The sequence below is a fragment of the Mesoplodon bidens genome (assembly GCF_964165515.1).
Source record: "Mesoplodon bidens genome assembly, chromosome: 6".
Taxonomy (NCBI): Eukaryota; Metazoa; Chordata; class Mammalia; order Artiodactyla; family Ziphiidae; genus Mesoplodon; species Mesoplodon bidens.
This window is the reverse complement of record NC_138162.1, coordinates 9002621-9017376: the sequence shown is the minus strand read 5'-3', so window position 1 is coordinate 9017376 and position 14756 is coordinate 9002621. Positions and strand designations below refer to the sequence as shown.

At 55.7% G+C, this 14756-nt stretch overlaps 1 protein-coding gene across 2 annotated transcripts in view; it reads left to right on the top strand.

Annotated features, from left to right (window-relative positions):
• Positions 1-14756, top strand: part of LMX1B (LIM homeobox transcription factor 1 beta) — a gene marked incomplete at both ends in the record, with an annotated part of 80217 nt that overhangs the window by 62630 nt on the left and 2831 nt on the right. For both annotated transcript variants that reach the window (XM_081237612.1, XM_081237611.1), the window contains 3 exons: positions 11767-11999; positions 14280-14461; positions 14653-14730. In XM_081237612.1, the coding sequence (XP_081093738.1) occupies positions 11767-11999; positions 14280-14461; positions 14653-14730 (493 nt within the window). The remainder of the gene's footprint in view (positions 1-11766; positions 12000-14279; positions 14462-14652; positions 14731-14756) is intronic.

Below are 14756 nucleotides of genomic sequence, written 5' to 3'. Positions count from 1 at the left end.
AAATGCAACTGACAGCAGTGAAACTGCTCATGGTAAAATGTGTCACTGGCTACAAATTAACCGAAGAGTCAAATCCTGATAATCAGTAAGATACAATACAGGCACAAACCTGACAATGGAGCAAATCTTTTATCAAAAATTTTTCATGGGAAATAGTTTATCTCAGTGAAAATAATTTTAGTAAAATAAAAATGGAAATGGAAAAAGTTGTAAATTATTTAACTGCACTAGAAAGAAAATTGATCAAAAAATTAAATTGCCTTAATGGAGTTTGTTCCAGAAGACACTTGCTCAAAGGGAGTTTATCAGTGTTGTTATAACCCTAATTAAAATGCTGTGGTCTATGTATAGGGAGTCCAGAATCCTTGGGGTCAGAATGATGGGGCCAAAACATCAGTGAGGTCAGCTGTTAGGCTCTGTGGTGCCCTGGATATCTCCTTCTGAGACCTCTTTCCCCTGGAATATCTTGTTCCCCATTACACCAGGGGCTCACTGAGAGGAAGTGACCCTGTGTCTTGTTCCCCACTGATTCCTCGTCACTTAGCACAGCACTTGGTCATGGTGGGTGTTAGGTAAATGCTTACAGAATCAACAAGCCTTCCAGTAAGCCTTGAAAGGCAGTTTCTGCTTTGAAAAGGAGGAATCATGGCACAGGATTTGGCACAGAGCGAGTGCCTAAGTATACGTTGGATGGATGGATGGTATGGATGGATGGTTGGATGGATGGCTGAGAAGGGTGGATGGGTGGGAGATGGGTGGATAGCCCAGCAGGTAGGTGGATGGAGACCTGCGTGCATCGGTGCCTGGGTGTGTGTGTGGATGGATGGATGGATGGATGGATGGATGGATGAGTAGATGGAAACAAAAGAAACCTGACCTGTCTATCTTCTTTAGCCCAACATTCAAGGCCTCTGGCTTGACCCTTCTCCTTTCTCACCTAAGCTCCAACCTTTCTGACCCACTGTCTCCCTAACCCTGAAAATGGCCTCCATTTTCTTCATGGCTTCGCTTTTTATCCAACTCCTCCCTCCCAGAACGGTCTCTCTGCTCCTTTGCCCCTGCCTACCCAGAGCCCAGACACTGGGACTGGACACACTCCTGTTCGCATCCCAGGCAGCACTTGCCCCTTTCAATTATTTACACTCTTTATAGCCCCCTCCTCCAGGAAGTCAGTCCTCCTCCCCCACCCCACTGACCTTACACTTCCTCAGGCCCTGTCCTGGATCACTCAGCCCTTCCTAGGCTGCAGCCTTGGGCCTGGCCTATTCTGGCCACTCAGGACCCTGGAGAGAAATCCAAAGGCCTCTACATCTTGTGGTGTGTGGGGTTTCTTATCTTGCACCTGTGTTTTCAGCCCCTCATATCTGTACCTTCGGCACCCCCAGGCCCAGCCCGGGTCATGGGCCCACAGCGCTAAGTTAACGAACGGAGCAAGTGCAGAGTCATTCCAAGTGGCGGGCAGGGAGGATGAGGTTGAGGCAAGAGAGGGCTTCAAGCCCAGGGAGGTCCAGGAAGCCAGGAGGCGAGGCTGGGAGGGTGTGCTCTGGAGCCCGACGTCCCAGCTTCCATCCCAGCTCTGAGCGGTTGTGTTACCCTCTCCAAGCACCACTTTCCTCTCTTAGGAAAAGAGTGCCAGAGCCTGTCTCTAAGGGGTCTTATGGGGGAGGAGTATGTGTGCAAATAAGGCACAGGGCCTGGTATGTAGGAAACACTTAATAAATCTAGTAAGTAATAATAACAATAATAATGGCTGCTGGGACAGGAATAAAAACGCAGACATAGAGAATGGACTTGAGGACACGGGGAGGGGGAAGGGTAAGCTGGGATGACGTGAGAGAGTGGCATGGACTTATATATACTACCAAGTGTAAAATAGGTAGCTAGTGGGAAGCAGCCGCATAGCACAGGGAGATCAACTCGGTGCTTTGTGGCCACCCAGAGGGGTGGGATAGGGAGGGTAGGAGGGAGACGCAAGAGGGAGGAGATATGGGGATGTATGTATATGTATAGCTGATTCACTTTGTTATACAGCAGAAACTAACACACCATTGTAAAGCAGTTATACTCCAATAAAGATGTTAAAAAATAATAAAAATTGATGTTTCTAAAAAATAATAAAATAAAATCAAACATAGAAAATTTAAAATAATAATAGTAATAATGGCTGCTGGATTTGGCAACCTGGAGCTGGTGACTCAGTGAGAATGGGGGAAGGGAACCTAGGATCAGCTCAGAGGGGTTTGAAGAGCAGGTGGGAAGAGAAGGCATAGGGCCTGGCTCATAGTAGGTGCTCAGTGAATGTTGATGGATGAGTGAATAAATTATCAGATGAATGGAATTCACCAGGGAAGGGCAGAAAAAAGAGGGAAGAGTGTCAACCCAAGGGTTAATGAAATAATACAGGTAAAGCCCTTAGCTTGGGGCCTGGCCTGGAGCACACAGACCTCTGCTGCATGTAGGCCCCGGCTGGAGGGCAGGAAGAGGCAGATGGGGGATGATCAGAGGGACATGATGCTCCACCTTCCACCTGCCCTGCACCATTGATTGTCTCTCCCTGATGTCACCAAGAGAAGTCTGGTCCCCGGAGAAGCCCCAATATCCCCAAATGGAAAAGAAACTCCTGAGGCAGAGTCTGGGCCTTGCCCCTACGACCCCAGGGGTCAGAGCCCCAAAGGTGAGAGACTAGTTATCAGGTGCCAAGCCACGTATAACTCACTCTGTAGGAGTGTGTATGTGTGTGAGCGTGTATGTCTCCATCCTGGCAGCTCCCAGTGTCTCCAGCCCAGGGCCTCTCTCTGAACACCAGACTCGTACATGCAACTGCCCTCTGGACACATCCACATGGTTGTTAGAATTCAGCTCAGATGTAACATGTCCTGAACTGCACTCCCGACTCTCCCCTCCCCCACCTCGCCTCGGTCTCCATTTCATTTAGTGGCAACTCCATCCTTCCAGTTGTTCAGGCCCCCAAATCTTGGACTCAACTGTGCCTCTATCCTTTCTCTCACATCCTCTCGTGTCCCTGTCTACCTACAGAATGCGTCCCAGGTAGGGTGACTTCTCAGCACCTTCCCTGGTCTAAGCCGACATTATCTTTTGCCTGGATTATTGAGATAAACTCCCAAAGCGTCTCTGGGCCCCCACACAGCTGCCTGAGGAACCTGGTTAAAATGCAAATCAGATCACACCCCGCCTCTGCTCAAAACCCTCCCTCCAAAACCCCACGTGACCTGCCCCCCCTTCTACCTGCACCTCCTGGCCCCTTCCCCTGTTGCTCACCTGCTCCAGCCACATGGGTCTCCTTGTCTTTCCTCCAACACCCCAGATACACTCAGGCCTCAGGACCTTTGCGCTTTCTATTCGCTCTGCTGGGAACCCCCTTTCCCCAGATATCTCACTAAGGCCTCTGACCTTTCTAAATCTCCTGGTCTCACACACACACACACACACACACACACACACGCACACGCACGCACGCACACCCTGCCCCTCCCCGTCGCTCTTCTTTGCCTCTTTATTATTCATCATTGTCACCATTTGTTACACTCTGTCTGCTAGAGATCTGTCTATCTGTTGCCTGTCCCTCACCCTTTCGATTGGAAGCTGGGGGGGTGGGGTTGGGAGAGACTGTCCATTTGACTCACTGCTCTATCCCCAGCCTCCAGACAGTGCCTGGTACGTAGTAGGTGCCAAATAAATGTGTGTGGAATCACCGAATGTGTGCCTGCCTGGGCAGGCTGGCCCCTGGATGGTACCCCGGGCTCCCAGCTGGGCTTGTCCCTCCCTGCCCCAGGCCCGTGACCTCGAGCCCCGGCTGCGGGCTCCCGACAGCGCCCCGGGCCGGGATCAAAGGGCCTTGGAGCCAGCGGCCCCGCACAGCTGGGTCTGTGCGCCCGCAGGAAGCGCCGGGGCAGCCCTCACGGCAGGCCCGGCCCCGGCGCGGCTAGGTTGCGGAGAGGCCCGCGCGCCGGCGGCCGCCGGTCCCAGCGACCGGCCACGCCAAGCATTCCAGCCGCGTGATTGACGCGCGCGCACCGGGGCCCCCGCCTGCGGCTCCCGCCGCCGCCCGCCTGGCCCGCCGCCGCCGCCGCATCAAAGCAGATGTTTGCAGCTGGTTTGAGTTGGATCCCCATCAACAGGCCCCTTTTTGTCTCAAAATAAAAACCAGCTACGCGCGGAATGATAAGGACGCGGCAGGCACGTGGGGGAGATGTCAACGAGTCGGGGAGGGAGGCGGCCGGGCAGCTCCCTCTGCCTGCTTTCACCGCATCAGCTCCTGCAAGTGACAGGCAGCCTCCAGCAGCAGCAGCTGGCCCCCCAAGAGTGTCTGGAGTCCTGTCCCCTCGGCTCCTGTGAACTCCAGCTCATCTCTCAGCCAGCATCATCATAGACGCCACAGTCCCAGGAGCCATCCTAATACGAGCCACCTCCTGAGCGCTTACTATATGGGGGCCTGTCCTAGTGCTCTGCGGCCATTCCATCCTGGGCTCCCACGCCAGCCTGTGGAGGTGTGGCACAGAGCGGGCAAACATGGGACCATGATCACATGTTAGGTGGGGATTGTGGTCCGAGTTTTCAGACTGGAAAACAGGTTCAGAGAGTAGAGGTGGCTGGCTGGCCCCAAGGTCAGGCAGCTGTTAAGTGGCAGAGCTAGAGACTCTTCAGACCATTTTTTCTGCCTCCAGGACCAAGTTCTTTTAACTCTGTGTCATGTCACCTTTTCCAGGAAGTCCCCAGCTCTCCTCCAGATTGACTATCATGCCTTTCTATCCCCACCCCAGCCTGCTGAGTGTACCCCATCAAAGCACATGTCACGTTATGCCAGCTCCCATGGGGCGAGATATGACCTGACTCTGTTCCCCAAACATCTTGCACGAGCCTGGCACAGAGTCAGACTCCTTGGGTGTTTGCTGGGTGAATCCGTGAAGGTGTGGACAGTGGGGACAGAGGGCCTTCAGTTCCAGGTGCCAAGCCTCGTGGTCCCCTTGGAGGGAGTGTTTCCAGGAACTGTGAGACTTGGGCCTGGAGAGGCCCTAAGGGAAACCAGGACCAGAATCTCCCTGGTCCCCAGTGTGGCCCTCGGAGAGAGTCTCACAGAAGCTCATACCACAGGGAGAACTCAGACCCAACGATGTGATGGGGGCTTCAGACTTGAAATTGGAGGTGCAGAAGAGAAGGTTCCAGAGCCTGCACTGGGCACCACGTGAGACTTAGACTGGGGAGCGAGAGGGAGCACACACCTGCCGAGATGCCCTCTGGACTAGGCCTTCTCACATCACCAGGTGAGGGAAGGATTAACACCCCCATTTTACAGAAGAGGAAACTGAGGCTCAAAGAAGGGATGTGAATGACCCAAGGCCACATAGCTGGTGTTGGAGATGTGGAAAGTCACACCTCTGAGGACGAGGATGGGGGTGGGGGGGTGTTAAAAGGGCCCTTGAATGAGCAGGAGAAGGAAGAGACGCAGGACAGAGGGTCTAGTTGGCCCACCTTGAGTCAGGTGTCCAGGCCTGGCCCAATCACTTAAAGGTCAGGGAAGTCATTTTATACCAACTTGGCACTCCCAGGGCTTTCCCTGTGAACTATGGATGACAGTGCAGTGCGGATGTTGGGGGTGTTACTGCAGGACTCCCAGCCCAACAGGAGTGATGTATAGAACTTCATTGATAAAAAATTGGGACACTTTACTCCGGGTTGTTTAGCTGTGGAGGGGGCGCGGGAGGGCAAGTTCACTTATCTTGTTAGCTGGTAGTGTTCTAAGACCCCCCAGAAGCAGGTTAGCCAATATTCTATTGTCCTACCTGCCTGCCCATTTCATTTCTCCCAAGGTTATTCATTCACTCAACAAATAGTCACTAACCACCAACTCAATGCCAGAGCAAAGGGTAGGGGATTGAATTAGACCCAGTTCCTTATTTCTAAGTCAGTGGGGGCTTCAGACACACAAGTATCTGGATCTGTGGGTATCAGGGAAGGCTTCACAGAGGAGGTGACACTTGAATTGGGTCTTGAAGGATGAAGAGGAGTTCAACGAGAAGTGAAGGGAAGGGGTTGAGAAGATAGGTCGTAGAGTCAGATGGAATTTTAGGTGCTAAGGAGGCAGGAAGGGACTTGCTGTGTTCAGGGAACAATGAGAAGCGTGGCAGCTGTAGCAGAGCATCTCAGGCCCGGTGTGACGGGTAGAGTGGGGCCTTGAATGCCATGATTAGATCTTTGGGCTTATCCTAGAACTGTTGGGAGCTCTTGGACTGAGAACCCAGCAAGGGGCTACATAAACTGTAAAGTACAGTGATGGGGGTCTGGGAATGGCAGTACAGTGAGGAGGAGGAGGCCGAGGAGCTTCTACTCAGCAAGGATAGTGAACTGGTGCTGGGAAGTCTTGGAGAGATGATGACAGTGATCATGACCACCACGCGTTGAGCCTGGGGGGATGTGCCCAGGCCATCATCCCCACTGGACAGATGGGGTCACTGAGGCTCAGAGAGGAGAGGGGACTTGTGTAAGCTTCCAGTGCAAGGAAGTGACAGAGCCAGGATTCCAAGCCTAATGAGTGCCGTGTGGACTCCAAGATCTGGGGATGAAAACCCGTGAGGAGAGGCTGGAGGGGCCCCGGGACGTTAGGAAACCAGTTTTATCAGAGGTAAAAGAATCAGCTGTACTGCATGTATCACTGCAGGTGTCAGTGGTTTAAGAGAAATTAATTAATCAGTTTTGTAATCCACGTTCAAATGCTCCCGAAAAAATTGGCTTTCTGAGTTTTGTTTATTAGCTTTATGAGTTTAATAAATTGAGCATTAAATAAATAAGCCAATAAAAACTCAAAGGAGATGGAGACATGTTGTCGTAGCCTGGGACTCTTTAAGGGAAGGACATCCCGAAAAAGGGAATTTCTTAATCTGCAATCGCAGATGATCCTGGGGGAGGGGGAGATGTTCAGTTTGGTTGAAGAAACTGGGTGCTGGGCTTATGCCAAGTAATAAGAACTCGGGGTGTTCAGAGCCTTGAGGGTAGACAGACGTGGGCATGATACTCAGAGCAAAGGGCCAGGGTAACTGATGAACAAAGAAACATCTGGACGCACAGAGCAGGGAGGGAGTATACAGTGATGCTGCCGTGTGACCTTGAACCTGCCCTCTGCATCGTCCTGTGCTCATCTGTGAAACGGAGATGGAAACATCTTCCTTTTAGGGTTCTGTGAGGACTCAATGGGGTGATGCAGTTAGATGTTAACTGAGCTCCATGTTATTAATGAGACACAGAGAATTGAGCCAGGAGTGTGCTCTGTCCAGCCCAGGCCAGACGGAAGCTAGAAGGATGGATCCAGAACCCAGGGTGGTCATGAGAAGGGGGAATGGTTGGGACCTGCATCAGGAAGGCTGCTCCCAGGGACCCCTGGGAGACCCCAGCGAGGATAATCAATGAAAACATGTCGGACTCACGTGGAACAAGAGAAAGGCAGAAGCCAGCTCTTGTGGGATGCCTCCTTCATGCCAGCACAGGGCCGAGGGCTTTACATGCACTCAGCTCTCCCAACAGCCCCACAGGTAGGTACCATCATTCTCATTTTACAGATGAAGAAATGGAGGCTCACTATCTTGAACAAAGTCACACGGGGAGAAGTTATGAAGCCAGAAGGGAACCCCAGGCTGCCTGCTTTAGCCTCCTGCCCCACACACAGCTCCCCTCCCACGTGGTCCTGTCTCCCCAGGGCAGGTGGGTGAGGCTCCCACAGACCAGCCTGGGGGTGGGGACTGACTTGCCCTGCCTCACGGGCTGAACAGGGCTATATTGGATGGTTCAGCATTCGTTCAGCCAACATTCACTGCTCACCTGAGTGTGTACAGGGACTTAGGCTCAGCACTGAAGACACAGAGGTGACCATGGGGAAGATGCACCTGGAAATACGTAAAGTGTGGTCCTCAGGAGAAGTATCTGAGACTGGAGAGGAGAAGGGGGCTTCCTGGAGGAAGGGATGTCCAAGCTAAATCCTTCATAAGCAGATATTTGCCAGGCAGAGGCTGGGAGAGGGGGAATGGCGTTCTAGGTTGTAGGCACAGCATGAGAGAAAAAGGTCAGCGGTTTACATGAAAAATGGGGAGGGGATTGTGTGGATTGCCAGCAAGCCTGTGTGTCTGTGTTGTGGTCACAAAGCTGCCGTCTAGATTTGGAGCTTCTGGGTTGGGGAAGGAGCCAGGGCAGGGGGATTGGCACTGAGAGGGCGGGGCAGCTAGAGGGAAAGCCACAGGGAGCTCCCCGCTGGGCCAGAGCTTCGGAGCTGCCCCACAGCACCCCATCGTCCCCTGACCCCGGGGCCTGCCCCGTCCTGGCCTCCCAGCCCAAGTGTGGGAAGCAGCAGCACACCCATCTGGAATCCCCAGGCCAGCTGGGGTGTGGGGACTGTTGTCCCTATCTTACAGATGAGGAAAGTGAAGTTCAGACTTGCCCAGGGTCACAGAGCTGGTCAGGATGGAGAGCAGGACCAGGGCTCCAAATCCAATGCCCTTGATGCTTTCCGGGCCTTTCACGTCAGGCTCTGGAGCATCTCTGGGGCAGGAGGGGAAGGGAGGCCGGGTGGCCCGGAGCTTTTCAGCTTGAGCAACTCTACATCACTGGTCAGTATTTGCAGCTTCAGGGCAGCATTCACGGAGAGGCCTGCCCCGGCCCCCAATCACTCCCTCTGTGCTCACAGCTTTATCCTGACAACTCACTGCATTTTCACACTGAGAAACAGGCAGTGTTGCTGAGCCCATTATACAGATAAGTGAGCTTTGAGAGAGGAAATTACTCGCTCAGTCACAAACCAGCAAGTGGTGGAAACAGGCATTGAACCCGAGTCCATCTGATTCCAGTGCCACCCGCCTGTAGCTGGGGCTGCTGCTCAATGGCTGGTTCCACTGATCCTTCATGGTGGGAGGGATCGAGGGGGGGAGTGGGGGGCTCGCAGAGAGGAGGGCACCCCGCTGGCACCCCAGCGCCTCCCACACATGCAGTTGGTACCCTGGCACAGTAGACAAAGGCAGCCCCATAATCGGGAGCGAGTATTTCATGCATCCCCCCCACCCCGATGTTTTATTGGGTGGAGAGATGCTTGGAGACCAAACGGATGGCACATTCTGTTTATAAAGTGTGCAGTTTGTTTTATTTCCCGAGTTTTTGCAATCTAGATAACAGATGATGCCCCGAGTGGCTGGCGCTGCCTCCGTAATGGCGGCACGGAGACTTTGGAGAAGTATTAATAATAGATTGTGTTGATGAGTTTGGAGAAAGTAGCAATCAACCCCCTGCTGCCAAGGCATTAGCGGGGCTGTTCTGAACGAAGCCTGCATGGTGGCAGCGCCTGCTAATGCGGGTCACACACCCCTCCCCCCCGCTGCCCCCTCCCACAGACTAAGAGGGCCTCCTCTCTGGGAACCACCCAAGGTGTGCCAACCCAGCCTGGGGCCCTGGCCCTGACATGGTGACACAGAGATGCAGCCATTGCCTGTCCACCCGTGGGCCACAGAGGCCAGGCTGCAGTCCTCAGTGGGGCCGCCAGGTCAGGAGGTAGAGTGTGGGGAGAGGGACAAGGAGGCAGGGAGAGGGGCAAGGCAGAAGTGTCCTCTACGTCAGAGCAGCAGTTTCTCCAAACCTGGCCCCTCCCCTAGCCCCTTGGCAGAGTTGGAGGGCCAGCCAGATTCCTAAGGGCCTCTGCTTAGGGTACCTGGACAGTTGAGTGGGTTGCACCCTGAACAGAGGTCTTCAGCCAAAGGGCCAAATTGGAGCTGCATCCATCTCATATACCGTTGTGAAGGCATGTGCGGACCAGTGGGGTCCTGTCTGCCTGAGCCTCTGAGCCTCTGCACCCCCCCAAGCCTTCACTCATGGCTTTTTCAAACACTGAGGCCTCCTTGAGGATCAGGTGGACCTCTGTAGAACTGGGAGCTGACAGGGCCATGTGCCATCACTCTGATGTCGTACTCATTCATTGAGTTAAATGCTCAGTATCATTGAATCCTGACAACAGCCCTTTGAGGGAGGTCCTGTTGACATCCCCATTTTATAGTATAGGAACTGAGGCCTGAGATAAGCATAGAGGATGCCACCTCCCCCAGACTGGGGCATCAAAGAAGGCTTCCCAGAGGAGGTGGCATTGGAGTTGGGCATTGCAGGATGAGTAGGAGCCTGCTGGGTAGACTAGAGGTGGATGGCAGGGGTTGCTGGGGTGTCCCCAATTTGAGTGCCCTGGCCAGTGCCAGGGCAGCAGGCAGAGCTTGGAATGGCCCTGCCCACTGCGTCCCACCAGCTTGCCGTGGGCGGTGCTGATGGCAGCCTCGGGAAGGGAGGCAGGCCGAGAGCCCTGCATTTATGGCCATTTCTGTTCCAGAACCGATTAGTAGAGAATTGCAGCTGTAATCTGTGCCTGTGATGGCGGGCCATAAAGAGGGATGGGATGTGCACAGTGCTCCCCAGGTGGCGCCCACAGACGTGGCCCGGGGACGTGGGGAATGAAAAATGGTTTTAATTCCCTCCCAGCAGCAATAATTTGATTCTTCATAAATTTTTCCATCAAAGTGTTGTTCCCACAGAGCAGGGCACGTGACAGGGATCGGGGGCCGGGAGGAGCGGTCAGTAGGTGCAGGCAGAGGCGGGGCCCTGCTGCTCAGGCTCTTTCTGCACACTCGCCGGAGTCACGAAGACCCCTGCCGCCACCCCCAGCTTTGTCTCCGGAGATGGAAGATGGATCCTCCCTGTCATGGAGGGACTGGATCAGGCCCGGAAACAGAGCCGGCCCCATCATTTACTACCCACGTGACCCTGAGCACGTGACTCTGCCTCCCAGCACCTCAGCTTCCTTATCTCTAAAATGGGATTAATATTTCCTACCTCATAGGGTTGTTGCAAGGGTGAAATGCATTTCTGCATGCAGAGTGCTTAGAAGAACGGCTGGTACACCATACGTACTCAGATTCCTAAGCTCAGATGAGGGATAAGCAGGTGGTAGCCAAGGCAAGGGCCAGAACATGTTGAAGAGCCAAGCTGATGGTGCTCTGGAGAGACTGCAGGCTGTTCCATGGGGCCGAAGCCTCGGGGAGCAGAGTGGTAAGAGAAGAGGCAGGACTGTGAAGGGCCTGAGTGCCAGACTCAGGAACTTGAAGTTTCTCCGAGGGCACTAGGGAGCCATGGAAGAGTCTGGAGCAGGGAAGCAGCACGATCAGATGTGTGTTTTAGACAGATCTTTCTGGCTGTCATCCTGGAGGGTGAGTTGAAGGGGTTGGAGAGGCCAGGAACCGAGGGAGGGCACTGGGGCAGCCCTCAGGCAGGAGAGGAGGGACCCAGGCTGGGTGATGGGTTGGGCAAAGCTGGGGATTGCTTGGATGTGGGGGAGAGGCAGGGGCAGAGAGGAGAGCCGGCGCTAGAGTAAGGGTAGCTGGGACCTGTGGGCTGCTTGGCCTTCCCCTCAGGGCAGGGGCCCACCTGGCTCCCAGGGAAGGCAGAGGCTGAACCTGCACTCTGCCCTCTAGTGGCCACTGTGTCTATGAGCGGGAACGACCCTGAGCTGATGCTCCCAGAAGGCATCTCCGGGCAGGTTGCCCAGTGCCCACCGTGAGGCCGCCAGGGCCCTGTGAGCCAAGGGGGTAAGGCTCCCACTGTCTGGCTCTGTGCCCAGGGAGGGCCTCTCCTACTTGGGCTGGAGGGTCAGCGTGGCGGGAGGAAGAGGTGCTTTGTGGGCAGTGCCTCTGGGAGGGACCCCTGAGCCCAGCCAATGCACCCACTCTGCACCTGCAGGCTCTTCGCGGCCAAGTGCAGCGGCTGCATGGAGAAGATCGCCCCCACTGAGTTTGTGATGCGGGCGCTGGAGTGCGTGTACCACCTGGGCTGCTTCTGCTGCTGCGTGTGTGAGCGGCAGCTACGCAAGGGCGACGAGTTTGTGCTCAAGGAGGGCCAGCTACTGTGCAAGGGTGACTACGAGAAGGAGAAGGACCTGCTCAGCTCCGTGAGCCCCGACGAGTCCGACTCCGGTGAGCTGCGCCTGGAGCTGGGGCAGGCGGTGGGGAGAGCCGCCCCTGCAGGAGAAGCCCACTCGTGACCCCAGGACCTGCACTGTACACAGACACTGCACCCACATCCGATACGCACGCGCACTGATGGGTCCAGTACACACGTGCACACGTGGGGTGCACACAGACACGTGTGCACAGCCCCACAGGCGCACGAATGTACCTGGACACTATCACACACAGGTGTAGGTGCATGTGATCACAGATGCACACACACAAGCACATAAAATGCATGTGTGGATACCCATGCCCAGAAGTGTAAATACACAGACACATGTCCGTGTGTAGACATGTGCTTACATGCCCAAGCATGCAGAAGCCCACACCCATGTAAACAACATGTGCACGCACGCCCCAGCACACTCACACAGTCAATACCTATGCATGTGGCTGCACACGTTCATCCACGTGCTTACATGTCCTGTAGCTTGCACACACATGCTGGCACACCCCCTGCTCTCTGGCCCACCCCCCTCCCCCCGCTCTTATCCTTGCTGTGCCCCGCCCCGCCCCGTGACAGCACAGCATCCCAGGGGTCTCTCCCAGCACCGGGTCTGCAGGCTGCAGGTGTGTCTGATCTGACGCAGCCTTTCTGCATCATCCCCCAGAGCCTTCAGCAGTGGGGAGCAGCAGCCCCAAGCTATTCCCTTTTTCCCCCGCTGCATGGGGAGACTGGGGCCCTCGGTGATGGAGGGAGAGACTCCATTTCCCGGGGTGAAGCCTCCCCTCTACCCTGCTCCAGCCCCCAGAAGACTTCACCAATTTGGAGCCCTCCTGGCAGGAGGGGCAGGGCCAGCCGGGAACAAGTCTTAAGGGGGAAACGTCAGGGAGCAGGCTGGCACCGTGTCATTCCTGGGGGTGGCGAAGATGGCCTGGAGCAGGGGGCGTGGGGAGGAGGCGCCCTGATCCGCCGGGCCTTGTGGGGAACCTGCAGCCCATGGTCACAGGACCTGCCCACACAAAGGAACGCTGTCCCTGCCAGAGCCTTTGGAGGAGGTGTGAGCTCCCACCACCTGTACCTCTGTCCATCCCTGGGCAGGACACCACAGCGGCCAGGCTGCCTGGGCTCCTGTGGGAGAGAAGAGGCCAGCCAGGTGCCACTGGCACGTTCATGCCAGGCCTAGGGAGGGGTTCTCGGAGGGAGGTCCCCTCCACAGGGGCTCATGCTCAGAGGAAGATGGTCTAGGAGAAAGGAGACCAGTTCAGACTCGGGGTGAGCAGAAGGCATGGTGGGTGGGAGGGAGGCTCTGCTATCTGTCTGGGGCTGGCATCTCTGAGACCCACAACTCGGGCATGGAAGTGGGTGTGGGTGTGCCTCCAGGTGAATACACATGCTTCTGCATGCAGGTGTGTGTGTCTGTTCAGATGTGTGCATGTCTGTATGTCCCTGCCTGTGAGCATGCACCTCTACGTGTGTATGTGTACGTGTACACATGTCACGGTCACAGGTACTCCTGTGTGAGAACGTCTGGAGTGTGTGTCTTTGCCCATCAATTCTTAGTCCCTGGAAGCTCCAAGGAAGCAGGCTCCTGGTAGCCTTCTCTCTAGGCCGTGAGGCCCAGCTAGTGCTGGGCTAGTGCCATGGAAACTGGTTTTCCCAAAGGCTGACATGCTGGGCTGGGGTCTTCCAGGCACCAGAGGCCAGCAGGACAAGGTGGGTCCCAGGCAAGATGGGTCAGGGGAAGCCCAGGGCCAGAATGAACACGGATGCCAGCATCTCTCCTCAGGCGGGCCATGGGCCTGATGAGGACAGCAGATCGGCCACAAGTGAGCATCCTGTGCTCCCTCCAGTGTGTCCAGCCACATGTGTACACCTGCGTGCTTCTGCAGTGCCCATACCTGTCCCCACGTGGGCCTGTATCTCTACCATTCTGAACGTGTGCGCATCTGAGTGTGCAATGCATGTGTGCTTGTGTGTCTCTGCCTGCTCACCAGGGTGCCTTCCTGTGTGTGTCTGCCTGTGTGTTGTCAGCAGAGCAGGTCTGGGGGCCTTGGTTCAGGTCTCCCTGGGGGTCCAAGATAAGAAAGTGAGGAGTGTGTGCTGAGGAAGGGCACATACAGGACCCGGATGGGAGATGAGAGACTAGATAGGCAGGGCCTGTGGGCCGGGGGAAGGGGGCGGTCTTTACCCTGAGGGCACTGGGGAGTCGTGGCAGGTGTTAGCAGGAGGTGATGGGATCCCATCAGGTAGCAAGTTGCCTGAGGATACGAGGCTGACAGGCTGGGGTGTGTCCCCCACAGTGAAGAGCGAGGACGAAGATGGGGACATGAAGCCGGCCAAGGGACAGGGCAGCCAGAGTAAGGGCAGTGGGGACGACGGGAAGGACCCACGGAGGCCCAAACGACCCCGGACCATCCTCACGACGCAGCAGCGAAGGGCCTTCAAGGCCTCCTTCGAGGTCTCCTCCAAGCCCTGCCGGAAGGTGAGGGGCGCCTGGGGTGGGGTGGAGGCTGACAGCCCCGCACGCGCTGCCTTTCCAGACACCACCCCTTCTGCTCCTGCTGGGGGCTGGGCGTCCCCCCACTCCCCGCCCATCCCCCCAAACCTGCTGCCTCCCAGCTGCTGCCCCCACCCCCACCCCCAGGCCTGACCCGTCTCCTTCTCTATGGGCAGGTCCGAGAGACGCTGGCGGCAGAGACAGGCCTCAGCGTGCGTGTGGTCCAGGTCTGGTTTCAGAACCAAAGAGCGAAGGTGAGTACAGGCACCTGCCACCCCGC